At 43.1% G+C, this 22,376-nt stretch overlaps 1 protein-coding gene across 3 annotated transcripts in view; it reads left to right on the top strand.

Moving 5' to 3' along the window:
* Positions 1-21,686, top strand: part of Rnf185 (ring finger protein 185) — a 37,743-nt gene extending 16,057 nt beyond the window's left edge. The window contains exons 1-7 of one of the 3 annotated variants that reach the window (XM_021652171.2): positions 1,498-3,127; positions 4,072-4,292; positions 7,626-7,644; positions 10,040-10,152; positions 11,422-11,476; positions 17,062-17,179; positions 19,143-21,686. In XM_021652171.2, coding sequence (XP_021507846.1) covers positions 4,117-4,292; positions 7,626-7,644; positions 10,040-10,152; positions 11,422-11,476; positions 17,062-17,179; positions 19,143-19,240 — 579 coding nt within the window. In that variant the 5' untranslated portion in view covers positions 1,498-3,127; positions 4,072-4,116 and the 3' untranslated portion in view covers positions 19,241-21,686. Of the gene's footprint in view, positions 1-1,497; positions 3,128-4,071; positions 4,293-7,625; positions 7,645-10,039; positions 10,153-11,421; positions 11,477-17,061; positions 17,180-19,142 lie in introns of those variants that run through there. The other 2 variants (XM_021652162.2, XM_021652179.2) reach the window with 2 other exon arrangements.
* The last annotated feature ends 690 nt before the right edge of the window (positions 21,687-22,376 follow it).

Raw genomic sequence — 22,376 nt, 5'->3', positions numbered from 1 at the left:
CCAGAAGTTCCAGACTAGCCCCAGTGAGGTGGCTACATTGGTGAGATCAGAGTCTGTAGGCTCTATAGGGACCAAGATTGAGTTTAGCAGCCCAGCAATGCTCAGGCCCTATTTCCTTCTTAATCTAATAAGAAGTCTAGTGTCTGAGCCAACTAAGACCTATATTATCTGACCACTGTCACAGTCCTACAGGACCCATGAGGCTATGGCTACATTCTTTTGTTCTGTAGGTGCTCAGTAGATGGCCCCAAAGGGATACTACTCATCTCTTCTTAGACTTGGGGTTAGGGAGGAGGTAGAGGAAAGATTCGGAGATGAGTATGTGGCTTTGGAACCCAGAATTGCAGAGGCTTTGTGGTCAGCCAGCGTAGCTGGTGACCAAAACCAGTCATGCATATTTGTACCCACTCATTCAGCAGTTATCCAAGTGCCTACCGGGATGAGGCCCAGGGAAGAGAATTAGGATAAGAGTGATGTGATCTGTTCAGAGTTAGCATGTGTAAGCCTGTCCCAGTATCTGACCTGCTGCATGGCTGCTGCACCCTCCAAACTCTGAACTGCTCTGATGCTGTCTCCTGACTATTCCACCTTAACACCTATCTTTTGTTTTGTTTTGTCTTTTGAGACAGGGTTTCTCTGTGTAGGTTAAGCTGTCCTGGACCCACTTTGTAGACCAGGCTAGCCTCAAACTCTAAGAGATCCACCTGCCTCTGCCTCCCTGAGTGCTGAGATTACAGATGTGCGCCACTGCGCCTGGCTTTTAACACTTGTCTTTACCCCAGTTTTTCCCACATGCCTGTGAGTGGTAGCAGGAGCCATGCAGACAGAGCCTTGTTGGATTCAGGTAGGATGGGTTTATCATAAGTGGTGCATCTGTGGCAATAGTCCTTCCCACATTGGTTTGCCTTCCAGATCTCTGATCTGGGTAGCCCTGTACTTACTTTTCAGGGTACAAAGGAAATTAATTAGTCAATTTAGTTATTGAGATAAGATTTCATATACCTGAGTTGACCTCATACTTATGGGTAGCCAGGAATATCCTTGAACTTCCAATCCTCTGCTTCTACCTCCCAAGTTTTGGAATTATAGGTCTGTGCCATTATCCCTGATTTTAGGTGGTGCTAGAAATCAGACCCAGTGTTTCATGCATTGTAGGCAGACACTCTGCAAAATGGTCTACATGTCTAGTTCCAGAGAAAAGAAATTTAAACCATGGCCAGTAAGTATCAGAGTTAAAGCTTGAACTTAAAGCTTTTTAGGATTGGGAAAAATGTAGAAATCGGGGGTACTGCTATACTGGTCTGATTTCAAAAGCAACATATTAAAAATGTGCCACAGCTGGGTATAGTTGTATACATCTTTAATCCAGTGCTGGGGAGGTAGAGGCAGTTGGGTCTATGAGTTTGAGTCTGGGCAGTTCCTGGACAGCCAGGGATGCGCAATGAGACCCTTGTCTAAAATTAAAACTTTTAATATTAATTATATAACTTTGAAGGATTTAAGAAATATGTCATTATTACCAAGCTCATATCTAGAGACTTAGATATATAGATAGGTATATTTTTCCACCTTTAAAGATTTTCTGGGGGCTGGAAAGATAGCACAATGGTTAGTGCTCACATAGTAGCCCTTTACTGACAGAGACATTTCTCCGGCCCAGATAGTAATTTTGTAAAAGTTACATAATACAGTTTTACCCAACAAAATTACCCAAGGAAAAATAAAACAAATGAGCATTAGTTTGAGGCACAAAATGGAACAGGCGGGCCTTTGTTCTTTAGACCTTCGACATTTATTTCTCCAGATAAACCTTTGGACCAGGCTGGACAGGCCACCCCAGATTGGAATTGACCTTGGAAACATTGTTAACCTCTGCCGTACTGCACAATGGACTCCTTTCCTCACACTACTCAGAGACTGAGACTGTACCCAATTAATTTCTTTTTTCATTTTTAAACTATGTTTATTTATTTTTGTGTGGTGTGTGGGGTCATACACAAATTACTGAAGTTGGTTCTACCATGTGGTTCCAGAAATCAAACTCAGACTGTCAGACTTAGTAGCAAGTGCCTTTACCAGCTGACCTCTCTTACTGGCCCCCAATCAATTTTTTTACAAGACATACTTTCTGAAATCAAGTGATAAAATCTCTAATCCTTTAGCAGTTTAAACATGCCATTTCTAAGACGCTTTTCAGGGAGGGAGGATTTTTGAGACAGAGTTTTTGTGTGTAGCCTTGGATGTAAAGCAAAACAAAACAACAACAACAACAAAAAAAACACTTCCAAGTAAAATGTGTTTTTGTTTTTGGTCAGCTTGGCTGATTTTTTTTTTCTCAGTTGTCAATTCCCTGAATGTCCAGAATATTGACTGGTAGTACAGGCATGTATCATGTGACACAGTCATGTAACACAGTGACTGATATTACAGGCATGTGTCACCATACCAAGTTAGTTCTTAATTTTAAAACATTTTTTTTTTCAACAAGCAAGTGACTGAGGAGATGGCTCAGTGGTTAAGAGTGCTTGCTTGATGCTTTTGTACAGGACCTGAGTTCTGTTCCCTGCACCCAAATGGTGGCCACAACCATCCTTAACTCCAGTTCCAGGGGACCTGATATCTTCTTCTGACCTCTGGGTATATATAGATATACATAAATACCTGTAGGCAAAACAGTTGGACACATAAAATGATGTAAATCTCAAAAAGGATTTTTTTTTAAACAAACAAAACACTGGTGCTTGGGAATGTGTATATATCAGTGATGGAGTGCTTATTGTCGAGCTAGTGTGTGTAAGGGCCTGCATTTACTCCCTAGCACCACACACCACACACATGCACAATTATAAATGGTGAAGATCTTGGAAATGAGGCTAGCAAGACTGTGAGTAGCCAGCTGCCCTTCTGGGACATCACGTAAAATGATGTAACTGAGTGAAAAAGTGGCAGAGAGCCTACCTCTCTCCCTGCTCAAGTCACTAAGCTGCTGTTGTAGTGAGAGATGCTCATGAGCCCCAAGCTTCAAGTCTGCAGTGGAAGGCTTCTTGATCTGAGAAAACCAGCTTTTGGGACTTCATCTTCTCTTATTTGGAAGCTGAAATCAAGGTGGTCTTCTGGTACCTCAGTGGTGAGTCATTTTACATGAGAAAAGCATGGCCAAGAAAAAGTATGGTTCCTAGCAAGCTGGAGGCTGGGCTGAGTATAAGCTATTCTCTAACTATGGTAACCACCCAATATTAAGTACTTCTAATTTCTGGGATAATGCGGGCAACCAGATGAGGCTCCTGACAGGTTCCTAATTGCACTCGGAAGTCGTGGGTGTCCCTTGTATGGATCTCATTGTCTTTGCTTGGTTCTTTGATTTAGAAGTGGTGGTCAACAATAATATGTTTCCACTGGCCATTGGTAACCAGCTTTTTCTATGGTGATTTGGTAGGGTGAATACAAATAGTGGGCCAGAAGGCCTGGTCTCAAACCCACACTAGTCACCTAGGTAGCTAACTCAGGCTTCAGTTTCCTGACGTGATCAGGATTGCCCAGAGCATGAGTACCGATGACTTTGGGTGGTATCTGATGGACAGCTTTAAGCGTATTGATTAAATTTAGTCAAAATAAGGTAAGTGGTATCCAGCTGGCAGAAAACATCAAAGATCATCATCTGGCTGCTCCAAGCATCCTAATCTTTTAGTCACAGAAATGTCTTTATATTCTGTCATATACCAATCAGTCTTAAGTAGATTCTATTCTCCTAGGCAACATAAATTGTCCAGAATTAAAATGGAGCATATATTTATTATCTGTGTGGTTAATACAGGAGAATATAGGAGAGCTTTGTTGAGAACATTCTAGATACTGTTCTGTTTTTTTGCAGTTTGTGTTTTATGAGATGTGTTTGGGCCGTGTTCTTGAGCAACTCATGAGAAGGACATAGCCCCACAGCTACTGTCCCTGGGAAATCTGCTCCCAAATTCAGTCATAGAGTTTAGAGCTGAGAGACCATGGAGGTGTTGACTTGGAATTTGGGGGAAGTAAGCTGCAGCAGTGGACAGTCATGTGCTTTCTGCCTTTCAGGATTGTCTTGAGAATCTTCACTGAAAGCTTTGCTGGCAGGCAACGATGGCAAGTAAGGGGCCCTCGGCCTCTGCATCCACTGAGAATTCCAGTGCAGGAGGACCCAGTGGCAGCAGCAATGGCACTGGTGAGAGTGGAGGGCAGGACAGCACCTTTGAGTGCAACATATGCCTGGACACAGCCAAGGACGCTGTCATCAGCCTGTGTGGCCACCTCTTCTGGTGAGTACCCCTCCGCCATCTCTGTGGGAACCCTACCAAATTTGAAAGTTTATGGCCCTGGGAAGACGTTTCACTTTGGACAGATGTTTGGAGTAGAAGATGTTTTACTCATTTTGAGTTCTGATATACTCAGACCCAAGAGACAAGAAGCCTCAGTTTCTATCTCAGCTCTATTGCTGTAAGGTCTGGATAACCTTGGACAAATCTTGTTCCCACTCTGTCCATCCTCTTGTCTCTCCAGTAGTAATGCCATTTTGTGAGCATTTACTGCTACTTGCTGTGTTGAGCCTACAGACAGGATTGCACATTGGTTTTGAGCAAGAACGGTAGAGCAAGACTTCCACCCACGTCTTGACTCTGCCACTTCCCTACTGGAAGACCTTAGACAGGGTGCTTACATGCACGCTGCCTCATTTTACATTCTTATTTCTGAGTATTAAATGACCCCAAATAGTAAGGATGTGCTGGCTATGGTTGTAATTGTTCTGTATTTTATGTGTATGTTATAAAATGAAGCAGCGATGTCAGTGTCCTTCTAGTCTCGGTGCTTACCAAAACCCTTGCTGTTGAGTGGGGATTGATTTTCTCTAGAGATGTTAAGCTGAACTTTGAAGGATAGAGAAAAACCTTGAATGTACAGGCAAATAAAATGAAGGGTATGTGCAATACCAAAGCAGGTAATTTCCAGAGGTGGGCATGTACACTGAGTTCATCTGAGGCTATTGGCCTCCTTTCAGCAGAATCCTGGATGGTGCTTGGGTATGTTAGAAATAAGAATGGTTGTGGAGGGCTGGACCAGATAGTCAAACTCAGGGGTCATAGAGCTGATTAATGTTTTTGTGCAGGAATATGGTGAAAAAAAGCAGTATTTGGAAGAGTTTAAATTCTCAGCAGTATAAAAGGTAAATTTGTTGATGGATAGCCTAGAACAGAGGTTTTTATTTTTAAGATTTTTTTTTTGCCCTAATTGTTGTTTTGTATAGACCAAAGTAACAGAATTAAGAATAGAGGTAGCTGGATGTCAGGAGGCAGAGGCAAGCAGGTCTCTGTGAGTTTGAGGCTAGCCTGGTCTACAAAGTGAGTCCAGGACAACAAGGTCTCTGTTACACAGAGAAATCCTGTGTAACAGGATCTCGAAAAACAACAAGAACAGAAGAATAGAGGCAGAGTTGGAAAGAACAGATTCAAAGCAGTATGTGTCCAGGCTGTAGTATGTCCTTAGCAAATCTGTGTCTTCTCTGTCCATCAGCTTCCTCTGTTCTGTACAATAGAAATGGTTATACATCCTGGAGGCCATCAACTCAGCTCCGCTTTGACACCTAGTAGTTGCTTCATAAGAAGGAATCTTCATTATTATTTTTATTTGGTTGGTTTTTGAGACAGGATCACGGTGTAGGTCAGGCTGATCTTAAGATTCTAGCACTCCTCTTGACTGTGCCTCTGGAATCCCACCTTTAATACAATCTCAAACTTTGCTTGGAAGGTCATTTATTCAAACTCCCCTAGAACATTGAGGGAGCTCTGGTGGAGTCTTGTTGAGATTTGAGGTGCACTCTGGAGAGGTTACAGTGGCCAGAAGCTCAATGTTGGGTTCACATACAAGCATCTCTTATGTCTAGGATCCTGCATTTGTGTGAAGCTGGCCTCCTTCAGGGATTGACAGAAGCACTGTCTTTTTAGGCCATGGTTTTATTCATCTGGAAAGACATTTGATGTGTGAGAGACACCGTGGCTGCCACACAGTTGTAGAAGATATTTGTTGACTTACTGTCTTACCACAATAGAATGAAGTACTAAAAATCTGGAATTGAATAACTTTCCTTAACTGATATAATGTCATGGTTTTTATGCAGCGCTAAATATTGAAAAGACAGAGAGAGGGGCCTGAAGAGATGGCTCAGCCGTTAAGAGCACTGACTGCTCTTCTGGCCTGGGTTCAATTCCTAGCACCCAAATGACAGCTCACAACTGTCTGTAACTCCTGTTTCAGGGGATCCGACACCCTCGCATAGATACATGCAGTCAAACACCAATGTACATTTAAAAAATTAATTAATCAATTAATTTAAAAAAAGAAAAGAGAGTTTTTAGTCCTGATGTAAGTTAACTGTTTCTAAACCTGGGATTCCTCCTTTGAAAAACAAGACACTGGAACCAGGGGTATGGCACACACCTGTATGTAATCCTAGTACCCAGAAGGGAACTGAGGAGGTGACTCAGTGGTTAAGAGCACTAGCTGCTCTTCCAGCGGACCTAGGTTTGCATCCATGTGGTGGCTCACAACCATCTGTAACTCCAGTCCCAGGGGATACAACAACCTATAGCTTCTGTGGACACCTGGTACACATGTGGTCCATAGACATACAAGTAATCAAACACTCATACACATAAAAATAAATAAAATAACCTGGTACCCTGAAGTCTGAGGTAGAGGATCTTGAGTCTGAAGCCATTCTGGGCTACATGGTGAAACCCCGTATTTAAATAAGTAATTTTTGTTTAAAGGAAGAGGTATTGGGCAGCAGCTCTATAAGATGGAAGTAACCCTCTTTCCCATTTAGCCTCTCCGTCCTTTCCATTACAAAGATGTTTTGAGTAGGCCTGGTCTTTTGAACCACTTCCTGCTAGAAGCGCAATTTGTTAAATTAGATCTGAAATAATAGAGAATCCATCTATCACTTGTGAGCCTGAAGAGGCTATGAACCTGCTGATGTTGGTGCATATCGTGTGTGTGTGCGCGTGTGCGTGTGCGCACGCGCACGCGCACGTGCACGAATATGTGCGTGCTTTCATGTTGTCATGTGTTACATGACAGTGCTGACTTCTTGCAGGAAATACCTGACTTGTATTAGATTCCTTCTGAGCCTGTAATATCTCAAAGACTAACCTGTGGATAAGTTGTGCCTGGGTGGTCTGGGTTTTTTTAGTGGGGTTCAGGCTGGAGACCAGAGTCTTGTCCGTAATCTCTTGTTTTAGCCTTTTTTTGTTTGTTTTGTTTTTTTCATTTTGCTATTGTTTTAAGACAGGGTCTCCTGTAACCTAGCCTGTAAACGAAATGTCACTGCTGGTTGAGGATGACCTTGAACTTCTGATCCTCCCCTGCCCTTGCCCCTGCCCCTCAAGTGCTGGATTACAGATGTGTGCCTCCAAACCCAGTTCAGCCCTCCCTACCTTTTCCTATCGTGTGATGAAGCTTCACTGGGGTTACAGCACCCAAGTTACCCCCTTCTGATGTCCCTTCCTTACTCATGGAGTATTTCTGCTAATGGAAGCATTTTTCTCCTTCTTCCTGCTTTCCTTCCTGATGATTGGCCGCCCTGGGGACTCTGGTAGTTGGCCGTGTTTACATCAGGTAAGCTGTACTTCATTTTACTTTGTCTTTCATCAGCTAGAGTTGCACAAGACGGCCCTCATCTCAGGGGACTGCTGTCAGAAACTGCAATCTCCCTTGCTTCTGGGCTCAGTTGCCCTTTTTATACACCTGCCCCCACAGGTTTTTGATGTAATGAGGTCTTTTCATACCTAAGTTAGTTCTAATTCTGCCAATAGCCATTGTGGCCTTGGCTACACCACTTTTCTCTGTTTCAGTGACTTGTTTGCAGATGGGTTGGGTTTGATAATTTTGGATCCTTTTTAAAAATTTGTTTGTTTTAAGACAGAATCAAATGTATCATAAGTTATATGCTCAAACTCATTATGTAGTTAAGGATGACCTTGAAATCCTTCTGCCACAATGCCCGTTTCCTGTAGTGCTGGGAACCCAGGATGTTCTGCTTGCTATGCGATTGATCTGCTAACTAAGCCACATCCTCAGCTAACTTCTGAGGTGGAGAGACAGCTCAGTGGTTAAGAATGCTTACTGCTCTTGCAGAGGACCAATTTCAGTTCCAAGCACTTAGAACTCCAGCTCCAGGGGCTCCCACACCTCTGTGGGTTCACCACACACACACACCCCAAGATAAAAATAAATCTTGGCTTAATAAAAAGGTAGCTCCTTTCCTATCAGCACACTTTTCTTTCCTGAGACCTTGACATTGTTGAGGAGAGATGAACTTTTTGGTGTGAATAGCTTTTGCAGAGGAGGAAAGTCTGTTTTCCTTGTTTTGATTTACTATGAAAACCAGTTAGTGTTCACTAAGAACTGGGCCTGGCATTGGCAGCTGGATGTGAATGTCAGTCACAATAACCATCACCATGGTTGTGAGAAGTGCATCACACTGCTAGGTGGCTTAGGGGTGGGGGCAGGGACTAGAAAGCTCGGTTTTAGGAGAAAGAAGAGGGAACTAGGGATGAATATTCTGACTCAAACAAACCTGGAAGAATAAACAGCAGAATATATTGGCGTGATCTCTGGAAGATCATGTAACTCAGGTTTTGGAGCTATTGGCAAGTGGAGAATGTAGGATATAAAATCATGAAATGCTGCTATTTCTGTATCCCTGGAGTTTTGTCGCCTCTTCATGTCTAGAGCTGCAGTGTACATCCTAAAATAATATTGAGGGGCTGGGGCATAGTTCATCCATAGTATGTATACTTATTATGTGCTCTTAGAGTTTAATCCCTAGTACTAAAAATAAATAAAGGTAAAGAAAAGAAACCTTATAATAATGCCCAGAAATTAGTCATAAGTTAGGTGTGGTGGCATGCTCCTGTAATCCCTGTACTTAGGAAACAGAAGGTGTGAGGATTTTTTTTTAAGAGTTATTTATTATTTATACAGCATTCTGCCTGTACACCAGAAGAGGGCACCAGATCTCACCATAGATGGTTGTGAGCCACCATGTGGTTGCTGGGGAGTGAACTCAGGATCTTTGGAAGAGCAGCCAGTATTCTTAACCTCTGAGCCATTTCTCCAGCCCCAGAAGGTGTGAGGATTAAAAGTTGAGCATCATCTTCAAATATATGAAACTCTGCCTAAAAAGAAAAGGGAAAAAATACAAGTACAACATTTAAAAAATAATTTTTGTTCTTTTTTTTTTTTTTTTTTTTTTTTTTTTTAGCAAAGTTAAATAAAACATGAATAAAGTTTAGATAAGGAGCAAAATCTATCCCTTAACACAAATCCCTGGTCATATAAGTGACCCCAAAATGATTAACACATACAAATGCTGATGTCAGGTTATGCCATTGTTGGAGAAATGCTATAAAAATGAGAATTTGGGGATGGAAAGACAGCTTAGCAGTTAAGAGCATGTATAGCTCTTCCAGAGGACCCAAGTTCAGTCCCCAGTACCCATGCTCCAACTACCTGTAACTCCAGCTCCAGCTTCCACTTCAGGCGTCCAAGAGCACACATATTTGTTTGCACATGCCTTTGCCCTCGCTGACATATCCATGATTAAAAATAAGATACATATTTTTAAGAAAAATGAGAAGTCACAGAAAGAAAAACAGGATAATGATAGTATGATTGATCCTGAAAGTGAGGTTCTGTTCACACCAGGAGCCTGCCTGTGAGACCTCAGGCTTGCAGCTCCTCCTTCTGTGCTGTTTATAGTCCCAAGAGAGTAACAGAGAAAGAAATTTGTTTAATTACTGGTATTTAAAGGCGATTTTGATTTTTATCCCCAGTAAATATTTGTCAGTGCTAGAAATAGAGATCAGCCTGTGGTTTCTAAAGGTTCCCAACTCAGGCTACTCCCACTGTTCTTTTCCACTTTAAGGACTCTGACTCCACATTCACACATTGCACTTGACTGAGGACAGGGCAGTTTTGGATCAATCTTGTGTTTTTCTCTCATTTGCAGTGGTTGGAGACAAGACCTAACAGACAAGTATGTCCGGTTTGCAAAGCTGGAATCAGCCGGGACAAGGTCATCCCACTGTATGGCAGAGGCAGCACTGGGCAGCAGGATCCCAGGTAAAGACTCACTTCATCTGATACCCACGTCCCCACTTGGATGTCAGTTCATGTCCATTTAGCACTCTAACACTGGTGTATGCTGATGGCTGCTTGATTCTGAGGCATTTTGATCAAGATGAGAGTCACCTGGGAAGGGTGGGTCCTGAGAGAGTAGAGGAGCCAAGCTGCTGCTTGCTGGCCTGTTTAAGTAGCTGCTCAGCGTCATCTGCCAGCAGGCAAGCAGTTGGCTGGTACTCTGCAGTGTTGTGAAAGCTTCCTGCAGCCTAGGAAGCAGGAGCCCAAGGTTTGCTGCACCAGGGAGTGTGAGTTGAGGGAGGTAGGGAATAGGAAGTCTGGATGGCTCTGTGGGGGCTAGGATTTCAGAAATGGAGATGTAGGTGTCCCTTTTGACCTAGCACCTGGATCTTTCCAGGAAAATGTCTTTCTCTCTAGCACTTCACCTGACCCCACGTCTCCTGCTACCAGACATACTTAACTTCTCTTAAGGGGTTTGTCCTACTATACTTGCCCCAGTTATATTTGCTCTGTGCCTTCCACCCAAACCACCACCCTACTTCTGCAGCTTTTTCTGGATTCCTGCCCATATTTTCTGAAAGCCTTAAAGTCCCCTCCTTGAATTGATCTTTCTTCTCCGTGTGAGTTGCCCTCATCCATATCCCTGTCACACACACTAATCCTTTCACCGTATATTGTGATTGGTTGTATCTTTCCTGAAATTATCATCTCAAGAGTGGGCTCTATCACCAATATTAGTACTAGTTGCATCACTAGAGGTAATGTGAAATAAACTCTCAGTCAAGCTGTTTGAGATGGGTGATAGGAGGGCCTGAGACCTAGAGGCAAAAGTAAAACATAGTATGGGGTACTAGCCCAAAAGTAATAGAGGTCAAACTAAAGTTAATTGGGACAGATTAGAGAGAGCTTGAACCTTAACCCTGTCAGCTGACAATTACAATCCTTTGTTTTTGTCAGGGTTAGGATTTCTGGCACCCATGAGCTCATATCATGTAGGCCCAGGAAAGGCAAAACTGGCCCCTTTTCATAACCGTAGGCCAAGATCTCTGTTGTAAGGGTAAAGCTGTGCAGTCTGTTGGCTTTCTCAGAACAAGCTGCTTTTTCTGAATAAAGATGGAGTTAGTATTTGGTTTACGCCAGCATAGTTTTATATGTTGAACAGGAGAGTGACCCAAACCCTGTTGTTCAGTCCTCATGGGGGGAAACTCACAATATTTTCTCATGGCTTTACTTTGTACCATTTCTTTTCAGAGAGAAGACTCCTCCTCGTCCTCAAGGCCAGAGGCCAGAGCCAGAAAATAGAGGGGTAAGGAATATTCTGAGAAAAGCTTCTAGAAGTGTGCCTGTGGCTTTTGAAATTTTCTTGTTGACTTTGCAGTTTTTCTCTTTGGTTCTAAAAGTAAAGGAAAATTTATAAAGTACAGACAGGAGGCAAGCAGGGAGGCAAACAGGGAAATCCTAGGACCACTCATCCAGAGATGGCCACTGGAAGCATTTGGGCCTATGTTCTCATCTTCCTTTACTGTGTGTGTGTGTTATGTGTGCTTATTGACTATGCATTTACATATTTTTTAGATTTTTTTAAAAAATTAATCTTTATTATTATTGTGTGCCTATGGGGGCCCTATGTGTTGAGGTGAGAGGACATTTTGGGGAGTCAGTTCCTCTTGCTTCGTGGACTCTGGAGATGGAACTTAGCATGTTAGGATTCATGACCAGCTCCTTACTGCCAGATTGGTTTACCAGCCTGATTATTGGATTTTTGAGATAGAGTCTCACTACGTATCCCAGGTTGATCAGGAACTCATGATCTTTCTGCCTTAGGCTATGTAATGCTGCTATTATAGACAACAGGCCACCATGCCTGGCTTACTTTTAGTTTTTGACTTTTTTACAATTAAAAAAAATATGTACAATATTGGTTTTTTTAATTTAATTAATTTTTATTTTATGTCTATTAGTGTGAAGGTGTCAGATCCCTTGGAATTGGCATTACAGACAGTTGTTTGCCATGTGGGTGCTGGGAATTGAGCCCGGGTCCTTTAAGAGCAGACGGTGCTCTTAACCACTGAGCCCCACAACATTGTTTTATAATTCTTAAATGTTCATCTTAAGTGCCTTAATGTGCCTTGGTAATTACTATGGCAGTGGTAATTTATCGGCTAACCTAGCAAATGGCCTCTGCCTTCATGGAATGTACCCGTGAGGGTTGGAGAATTTTAACAGTGCAGTTTAAGACGTTGCTGAGGCTCACAGTCACGACATTTAGCATTTGACGTTCAGTTGTATAGACCGAATGTAATGGCATATATTATAGGACACGCGCTTATTGCCTTTGCTGTTTGAAACACACGCAGTTTTGTGCAGAATCACAATTATTTTATTATAATAAATTCTTATACTTACTGGCTCAAAATATGTACACATTTAAACAAAATTTTAGTCATTTTTCAAATAGCAGTTTTGTATTAAAATATTAATGAGGGCTAGGAGTGTAGCTCATGGCCAGGAACATAGTAGCAGTCAGGCAGGCGTGGTATTGGAGCAGTAGCTTTGAACTTACATCCTTATCTACATGCAGGGAGCAGAGAGAGCTAACTGGAAATGTCTCAGTCTTTTGAAACCCCAGAACCCAGCTCCAGTGACACCTCCTACAGCAGGGCCACACCTCCTAACCTTTGCCAAACAGTTCCACCAAACTAGGGGCCCAAGCATTCAAATATGAACCTATAGGGGCCATTCTTACTCAAACCACTATAGCTACCTAGTGAATTCAGTGCCAGCTTGGAATACATGAAAGTGTCTCAAAAAAATTAATTAGAAAATTTAAAACCTTAATGAAAATTGAAAGGAAATTATGTACCTGAACTGTTAGAGTCTTAGAACCAACTATATACTACTTTCTACAGTTCTCTTCATTTATATACCATATGTTCTTTTAATTTTATTATGAATTCTGGGTGTAGTGGGTATATTCATGATTGTAAGAAGCTAGGCATCATATTCCAGTGAAGTTAGAGTTGAAGGCCATTTTGAGCTATCCACCATGGTTCTGGGAACTGAACTCAGGTCCTCTGCAAGAACAGCATGTGCTGTTAATCATGGAGCCATGTCTGCAGCCTATATTTAATTCTATGTCCCTCTTACTATTCTGTTAACTGGTTTCAAGTTTAATTTTGGCAGTATATTTCATGATAGTCTAAACAAAGAATCTTCAAAATGTCATGGTGGTTTTTTTCTTAATCTTATGTTTTAGAGGGGTGTTTGTTCAAATTCTAGCTTTTTTAATAATTTTATCATTTATTTATGCATATGTGAGGGTGTTCTCTGTGGAGGCCAGAAGAGGACGTGGGATCCCTGGATTCTGGAGTTACAGGTGATTGTGAGCTGCCTGAGTGGGTGCTGGAACTGAACTCTGGTTTCTGAAAGAGCAGGCCATGCTCTTAATTATTAAGCCACCTCTTCAGCCATTTTTGTCTTTATTTTTGAGAAAAGGTTTCCATATACAGCCGGCCTTGAGTTCAGCCTCTCAGGTACTTTCGTTAAAGGTATGCACCACCTCTGTCGGATTGGTTTTTTATTGTTTACTTTTTATTTTCTTTTGTATTTTGAGGCAGAGTGTCAGGTCCACTGCCTGGCCAGTAGTAAACACTTCTTGAATGACATTGTAGAAAAACTATATGTTAAGAATTTTGCTGGGTGGTGGTGGTGCACACCTTTAATCCCAGCCTTGGGAGGCAGAGACAGAAGGATCTCTGAGTTCAAGGCCAGCCTGGTCTACATAGTGAATCCTCGACAGCCAGGGTTCTTGTTACACAGAAAACAAAACAAAACAAAAAAACAACCAACCAAAAGAGTTTGTGTGCCTGATCTCCCTTAAGCCTTTTATAAATCCCTGTAAAGGGTAGCTAAGGGACAGATATGTGTAGTGTTTCTGCCCAGGGGCACAAACAGAGCCAAAACCCAATCTGGGTGCTAATGAAGTCCTGCTGTTGACTGCTAGACAGCTGCCCTTTACCTTCTAAGGCTCTGCTTGCTCAAGCAGCATTTCCAACCAGAAGAAATTAGAAACCTCAGGCCAGAGGCTTTGGCCCTTGTGGACAAGGGCACTAGTCTAGTTCGTTCGTTCGTTCGTTCGTTTCCTTCCTTCCTTCCTTCCTTCCTTCCTTCCTTCCTTCCTTCCTTCCTTGTTTCCTTGTTTCCTTCCTTCCTTCCTTCCTTCCTTCCTTCCTTCCTTCCTTCCTTCCTTTCCTTTCCTTTTCCTTTCCTTTCCTTTCCTTCCTTCCTTTCTTTCCCTCCCTCCCTTCCTTTCTTCCTTCTTTTCTTCCTTTTTAAAGTCTCATTATGAAGCCCTGTCTTTTCTTGCTGAAGTTAAATGTGTAGAGCAGCCTTGAATTCACCTGCCTCTGTCTCCCAAGTGCAGAGAGTAAAGGCGCGTGTCACCATGCCTATCATCCTCCCTCCCCCATCTTTCCATTATTTTATTCTTTGTTCTAAAGAACTCACCAGAGGTCCAAAGGAAGGAAAAGAATTTCCAAGTTGTACACAGTGATTAAGAGTGTGAATGTTTAGGGCCAGCAAGTTGGCTCTACGGTAAGGGCTCCTGTCATGAAAGCCTGGTGACCTTTGTTCAATCCCCAGAACTCACATAGGTGAGAAGAAAGAACTGATTCCACAAAGTTGTCCTCTGACGACATATGCACCATGACACATGTGTAATACACATAGGAACACCTAGACGCAGTAACAATATATTTTTCTTAAAGTTTGAAAATTCAGATCAGATTGGCCAAATTTAGTCTACTATAAAATGTTAATGTAAGAATTAAACATAAGCTTGGAGGTACGCATCTGTAATTCCAACATTCAGGAGGCTAAAGCAGGGGCATTGCAAATTTGAGGTCAGCCTCAGCTGCCTAGTGAGATGCTGTCAGAGTGGGAGAAGGAAAGGAAAGGCTGGATTTGTGTGTTGAATGCCAGGAGACCTTGTCCTCAGAGGAGCTGCTTACTAGCAGAGTTAATTGCTCTACTAAGCCCATTCTTGGGAAAGAGAATGTGTGGCAGACAGGTTTGTGGAAGAAACTAAGGCTGGTATGCAAACTACTGACAGCAGCTATTTGGGATGATCTCTGACTTTTCTTGTATCAGTATATATTTCTCTTTTCTCTGTCCCAATTTTCCAGGAGCTAAGACCACAATAAAATACCCAGGTTTTATATTAATCAGAAAAAAAAATTAAATTGCTTTAAATATTTAAAATTTTACATGATATTGGCATACTTCTTTTTAAAGCTCTTTTATTATTTGTTTTTCTTTTATCTTTTTCTCCCTACTCCTCCCCAATCCCTTCCAACACCCCAACACCAGGTAGGAGAGAGAAAGGGTTAGTGGGAAAGGGGGTGCAGTTCTCTTAGCTGCTTTCTGTTGGTTAGGGTCATCAGGTTCCTTGGAGCCAGTCCAATCCTTGTTTCAGGAGATCTCAACTTCTTGTCTCACTGCAACAACAACAACAGGAGCTGATGGGGGAACAGGAGCAGCCTAGTTCTTTCCCAGAGCTCCACATTCTCTGGGCTCTGGCATTTATTCTCTCTCCAGAGTCCTCTGATTTAAACTTTCTGCAGCTGGCAAAGAGCTCCTCTCAGAGCCCGCATGAGGCAAATAGTCTGCTGCTGTTGACCATCTGAATCAGTCCCACATCCCACACTTGGGACCAAAACAAAAACATGTTTATATTCTCAACAGCGTGACATGAAAATTTGTGTGTGTTTGTGTGCTTTGCTTTATTTTGTGTTTTGTTTCTGTTTTTACTTGAGTTTGTTTTTGTTTTTTTGAGTCTTGTTCTATAGACCAGGCTGTTAGGGAACTAATTATCCAATTACCACCATTTAGCTTAAAATAATTTTTTAAAGACAAGTTCATGTCATGTATCCCAGGTTGACCTTGTACTCATTATGTACCTGAGGATGGCCTGAAAACTTCTGATCCTCCTATGTCTACTTTGTGAGTGCTGCTATTATAGGCATATGCCACCCTGCCCAATTTATGCAGTGCTTTGGATCAAATGCTTTGTATTCTTGAACCCAGAGCTTCATGAATACTAGGCAAGTACTCTACCAACTCAGCCACATTCACAGCCCCTGAAGTCTTTAGGAAAAAAACCCATATTTTGACAACATATTTATATATTATCTTATACAGGGGTTTAAACAGCTTGAGAACTTAAGTCACAAGAGGTTTCCTGTCTTGTTGCATAAATAAGCACCAGTGTCCTTGGAGAATGTGTTAGAAGATTTTGTTTTGCTGATATTGACCAATAAAGGGTCTTTTTTTGTTATTGCAAATAATATGTGGCCTATTGTGATGCTCCTTTGCATTTGGGCATAGGACTGTTTGCCAGTTGTGCTTTCTAAATAACATGTAGTAAATTTTATCAGCTAATATGGAATCCTGGAAAAATACTTAAGCCAGATGGGCGTGGTGGTGGCACACACCTGTAATCCCAGCACTCTGGGAGGCAGAGACTCTGTAAGTTTGAGTTGGAGGCCAGCCTTATCTACAAAATGAGTCCAGGACAACCAAGCCTACACAGAGAAACCCTGACTGGAAAAACTTAAAACAAAACAAAACAAAACAAAACAAAAACCTGTATAAACCCTGACATCAGTGTGTTTCATTTTTAGTCAGAGTGGGCCCTTTTTGGACCATTTATAGCTCTCTAGCTTGAAGCTAAGGCTGGAAGGTCAGAGGTGCCTCCAGAGTGCCTTTGTTTTGGGGCTAAGGCCTTAGTTTGTGGCAGAGGGACAAAAAGAAACATGGGTACCACATATGTGCTATGATATAAGACATTGTTTGAGAGATGTGCTTATTTTTATTAACTGCTCTTCTCCACAGGGATTTCAAGGATTTGGATTTGGAGATGGTGGCTTCCAAATGTCCTTTGGAATCGGAGCATTTCCATTTGGGATATTTGCCACAGCATTTAACATAAATGATGGACGGCCTCCTCCAGGTAAGCCCCATTTCCTTAAATCAGGAGCATATTCTGCTTGAAATCTGCTTGGAATTCAGCAGTATAGGAGCTGCAGATCATTGTCACTGCGTGCATATCGGACTTTCCAAAGCCTCTTAAGTTCTTTGCATATCAAACACTCACCAGTGACTCTGAGCATTTGCCATGCATTAGGCACATTAAGGGTGCTTCATATTATTTACAAACTGAGGGCTCATCACCTGCAGTCCAAGTGATGCTTCCAAGACATAGCTCATGATCATTGAATTACAAATCATAAATGATACCTACTAACGAAAAGCCTAATCCTTCACATGTACTCCACACACACTTTGACCATTTTGGGCAAGGGAGTAATGAAATGTTAAGGCTTTCTGTCCCCTGGTATTTCTCAGAACACAAGATGGGACTGATACCAAACCTTAGAGATTTGGGGACTGTGTTTGTATCTGTCACCTGCTGCTGTATTTCTCCTTTCAGCCACTTGTCTGTAACAGCTGTATTCAGAGGTGTGTGCTGTACTCTATTACCCTCTGACGCTTAAGCCACCACCCATGCTTTGGCACCTATAAAAGATGTCATCGTCAGTCGAGCCCTGCTTAAAGTCATTGGAGCTTTCTGGGCCCTGCATACAGTATGAGGAACAGGAGTGACCAGTGTAGTGTGGTCAGGAACTTAACGCTCTGAATATGGCAACTCATTCAGAAATCATCAGAGCTGTTCCCTGCTTCATCCAGTTTCTTGGACATAGGCAATAAACCTCTTGTTTGCCTGCCTCCATGAGTTTGTCAGAGCATCCAACTATGAGGGAATGACATTCAACCCCACAAGATACTGGGGTACTACTCCATATCTTATCTGTCTAGCATGTTGCTCTGCTGTTCTCACCTTGTTTTCTCAGAAGAACAGGACCCCAAAGGGCAGGATGTGATTTTCGTTAAAGGAAAGACAGATCCTTACAGAAGCAGCAAGAACTTCTGACTTGCTTGCTGCTTTCTAGCCTGGTCCAGTGTTCAGACTGGATTTCTCCACTGGGCTCTGTCAGTTTTCCTTTGTCGTGTTTGGTACAACTTGTACAGCCTAGATAGGATTTCCGTCACCTTCCTCCCTCTGCCGGGCAGAGAACTCTTAACTAGCAGCTTTTCTAAAAGCAGAGGTTCTCACCCAGTTCTCCCTCTTATCTTGCCATATGATTTCCTGGTCCTGGTTCTCTTCTGGAAAAAAAACAGGCACACAAGATAGGTGTGCACCCACCTGTACACACACAAGCATACACACATGAAGAAGAAGAAAGAAGGAAGAGGGGGAGAGAAGAAAAGGGAAGGTAGAACGTGAGGGGGAGAGAGGGGTAGGAGGGCAGGCAGCAGGCCCAGAGGAACCCATGTGAGGATGCAAGCCAGAGGCCTCCAACACCGTGGTCCTCCAGGCTGCTATGAGACCTGCCGGGCCCTCCCACCGCTGCTGTTGCTGGAGCACAAGTGAACTCATACACATGGAACCCTCAGTTTCCATGAAGATTAACCTTGGCTGTTATGCAGAGCCTTCTAGAATAGTGTGCAGAGAGGCAGGAGAGTGGTACTGCTTGTGTATGCGCCCTTATAGTCTCAGGGGCCCATACTTTGCTTCCAATGATTTAAAAACGAGAACTGCCAACTAATATCATGCATGTGGTACAGCACAGAGAGGACAGGGTAGAGGGGCTATGTTCCCTGTGGGAGTTTCGTGATAACCCATGGGCTCATGTACATGTGCTGGAACAACTCTGAGATCACTGGAGATCAAGGCCTCACTGTAGTATTTTGCTTATTTTTGTTTTGATTTCTATTGTTTGAAGTGTGGGAGTCTTTTTATTGTGCAGGATTCTATTTGTATAAAGAAATAAAAATTCATTCTCTCCACTTTTGGCCAATGGGCATCATGCACAGCTATAGCCTTCTGACAAGTCTCTTCCTCCTGTCTCTAGCTGTCCCTGGGACACCCCAGTACGTGGATGAGCAGTTCCTGTCACGCCTCTTCCTGTTTGTAGCCCTGGTGATCATGTTCTGGCTCCTGATCGCCTAATACAGGACCTGTTTGCATCTACAGCAGCACCTCTGGACTGGTGATATGCTACACACTCCTGTGTTTGACTTGTTTAATCCCGACCCCTGGAATCAAGGGTCAGAAACACATCAAAGAGTCTTGCTTCTCCATTAGAGCTTTGGAACTCAAAACCAGTTGGCGAGGAACCCCCAGTTTCACCACTGCTGTAAAAACCCTTCTATAACCTCAGGTCTTGTGTTGAGTCAACCTCACACGGGTGACAAGTGAAGTCCTGGTCCAGACTCTCAGCAGGTCTCAGCTCCACACAGGGAAGATATGGGAAGAGTGAAACAGTTTCTTTCACCAGAACTTTATATTACAAAAATGAAGGGATGAACCAAATGGTATTTACAGAAACTTACTTTCATCTTTTTATTTTTATTTTTTTGGCAGTGAACTTCAAAGCTTTATTGTGCAGGACAGAGAGCAACACTTCTGCCTGCTCACAACCTTCCCTGCCCCCAACTTTTAAACTGTGTTTGCTCTGAGATCCCTGGTGATTCCCTTCATGATGTCCATTGGAGTTTGAAGAAAGTATAACCAGGAAAGCAGCTTCCTTCCTTAAAGACGGGCAGTATTAGTCACAGTTCACCTTCACGCTGGAGGCGGGAATCAAGCTGGAATTTATCACTAAGCCAATTTATCTTTCCTTCTTAAATGTCTCTGCTACATATTTTCACTATTCTGGTGATTTCTTGTTCTTAATTTCCTGGTGTATACAAATGCCCCTTGGTAAGTAGCCTCCACCCCCTGCACCGAGGGGTTCCCTTCCAGATCCCAGTGCAGCTCTGTCTGCCTTCCTGCCTCCCCTTCCTCAGCAGAGACATAAGAATGACTGCCCAAGAAAGTCAGAATTGCCGCTGAAGATGCTGTGTGACCTTACCAGAGACTGTGGTCTTTGATTGGCTCAGGGCCTTGTTCAGTGTCTTGGGCCTAGGAAGCAGCTTGAATGACCTCCTGGTTTAGGGTATAGATTATCCCTGGTGTCACTTGGCTCAGACTTCCCATCAGCTTTCTCCTCTAGAATACTGCTGAATTCAGACTGACCACTCTGCTTCAGAGCTTTGATGCAGGAACAGCAGGACAGTAGCCCCTTCCTCTCTCCCCTACGCTGTAGATACCTGGGTAATTCTCTCAGAACTTGCCAGGGAAACTGGAGACTTTCTCAGGTCAGCCCAGCTGCACATAGAACACAACCATCTTCAGAAGCCATTGTCCTTCTTAAAGGAGGCTGGGACTCTCATTACAACCTTGCTCCTGATGTTGGTTTGGCTTGATGGATTTACCTGAAAACTCCCTGAGTGTGTGCTGAGCCCTGGGACACACAAGGCTCCTGAGCAAGCAAACGGCATGTAAATGTAAAGGGTCACAGTGATACAGGGTGGTCTTCCTTTCTAATTCTTCTCACATGGATTTGTTCTTGAACTTTATAAGCTGCTTCCTCTGAGTCTAATTATGGGCATGTGGTGCCAGGCAGAATAGTTCACCTGCTGAGATGGTTCTTGCTCTACCTTCATCTTCTTGCTCTGCTTCATCTTCCCGGAGACCTTGGCAGGGCAGCAAGATAAGCCTCTACTGGGTCCTTTTGTTCACTTTTGCAGCACCCGGTGCCCCAGCAATAACCAGAAACTAGGAGAAAGCCTTGCCGGGTGATTTTTCTAGATGTAACTATAATCTATGGGACTCTAGACTTTGAGGATGGTGAGAGAGCCCTCCTCCTCACTGCACAGTACCCACCTGCCAATGCCAGTGTTAGTGTTGAAATGGATACAGTATGAAGTATTGAGTAGGAGGGTGGTTTGGCAAATCCAGCTGGTAAGAATAAGCCACCAACTTTATAGTGTGCCTGACAGATTTTAAATATTCTTTGTCACTTGGAAATCCCCAGTTACAGGGGCCCCTGGAGTATCTCTGTTCCAGAGAGAATTGGTAGGATCCCTCAGTTGTAGTATAGCCCTAAGTAGTAGAGGGAAAACTTAAGCCAATGAACACAAAAGAAATGAGTTTCCAGAATAAATGAAAGAAGAGTTGTTAGTGGAGCAAATCATTTGAAATCTGGTGAAATGGACTGAACCCAGGTGTGGACTCAGCAAAGGCATCCAGGGCATGCATAGCACAGCTGTGATAGCCATGTGCCCTCTGTGAACATTACAGGGCTACACACCTGCCAGCAGCTGAGGCAGGAGAGCCAGTGTGGGAGTCCCCTCTCATTTGTGGGCTCTTCCTCTATAGGCTCAGCACTTGTCCCATGGCCAGGGCAGCTTTCCCTTCTGTGTTTGCTGTGTCCTCAGCCTTTACCTTTCTGTCACCCCCATGGACAGGGACAGTGAGAAAATGGGAACACGGAAGGCAGCATACCTTGACCAGCCACTGATTTTCACTGTTGTGAAAGTGATTTGATTTAGAATTAAATGGTTTTGTATTACGATGAGTGTGGACTTTGTCTTGGGATGTTAGTGGCTGGGGAATGGACACACGGTTTTGGCCCCTGGAAAGTACCTATCTAGTCTAGTAATGTTTATGTCTTTAAACATCCATTGAGAAGTCTAGCTGCCTGTGAAAGGCAGCCCTGGGCCTTCCAGGTGCATGGAATTTCTAAGTCTTCAAGCACCAAACTGCCATGATGAAACTTAGCTTGTGTCTAGGTTAAGTGGGCAATTCAGAGAAACCACAGGTTACTCGGTGTTAAAATGACTCCCTGTGTTCATCCTTCTTCCTGGAACATGGAGTGTACTCTCCTCAAGGTACCTTAGTGACGTGTGAAATGTGATGGAGGAGGCTGGCAAGTTTATGAATTTGTCCCAGCTTCAAGCTAAAAAGCACCAAAGCTATAGGTCACTCCCTCCTAAAAGAAGTTCATTTCTTCCTCCTAGGTTTTGACCTAACAAGGGTCAGGTTGAACAGTGCCAGGCTACAGCAGGAGAATATGGAGGTAAGGGAATCCCAGCTACTCAGGAGACTGAGGCAGGAGGATAGAAAGTCTGATGAGGCCTTGGGCTGGTGAAATGTTTCAGCCTAGTAAAGGCACTTGCCACCCGGTCTAGTTGAATTTGATCTCTGATACCCATAAGGTGGGTGAAAATCCAGAACCAACTCCCAAAGTTGTCCTCTGACC

Source organism: Meriones unguiculatus, chromosome 12 (assembly GCF_030254825.1).
Source record: "Meriones unguiculatus strain TT.TT164.6M chromosome 12, Bangor_MerUng_6.1, whole genome shotgun sequence".
NCBI lineage: Eukaryota > Metazoa > Chordata > Mammalia > Rodentia > Muridae > Meriones > Meriones unguiculatus.
This window is presented reverse-complemented; position numbering and strand designations above follow the sequence as displayed.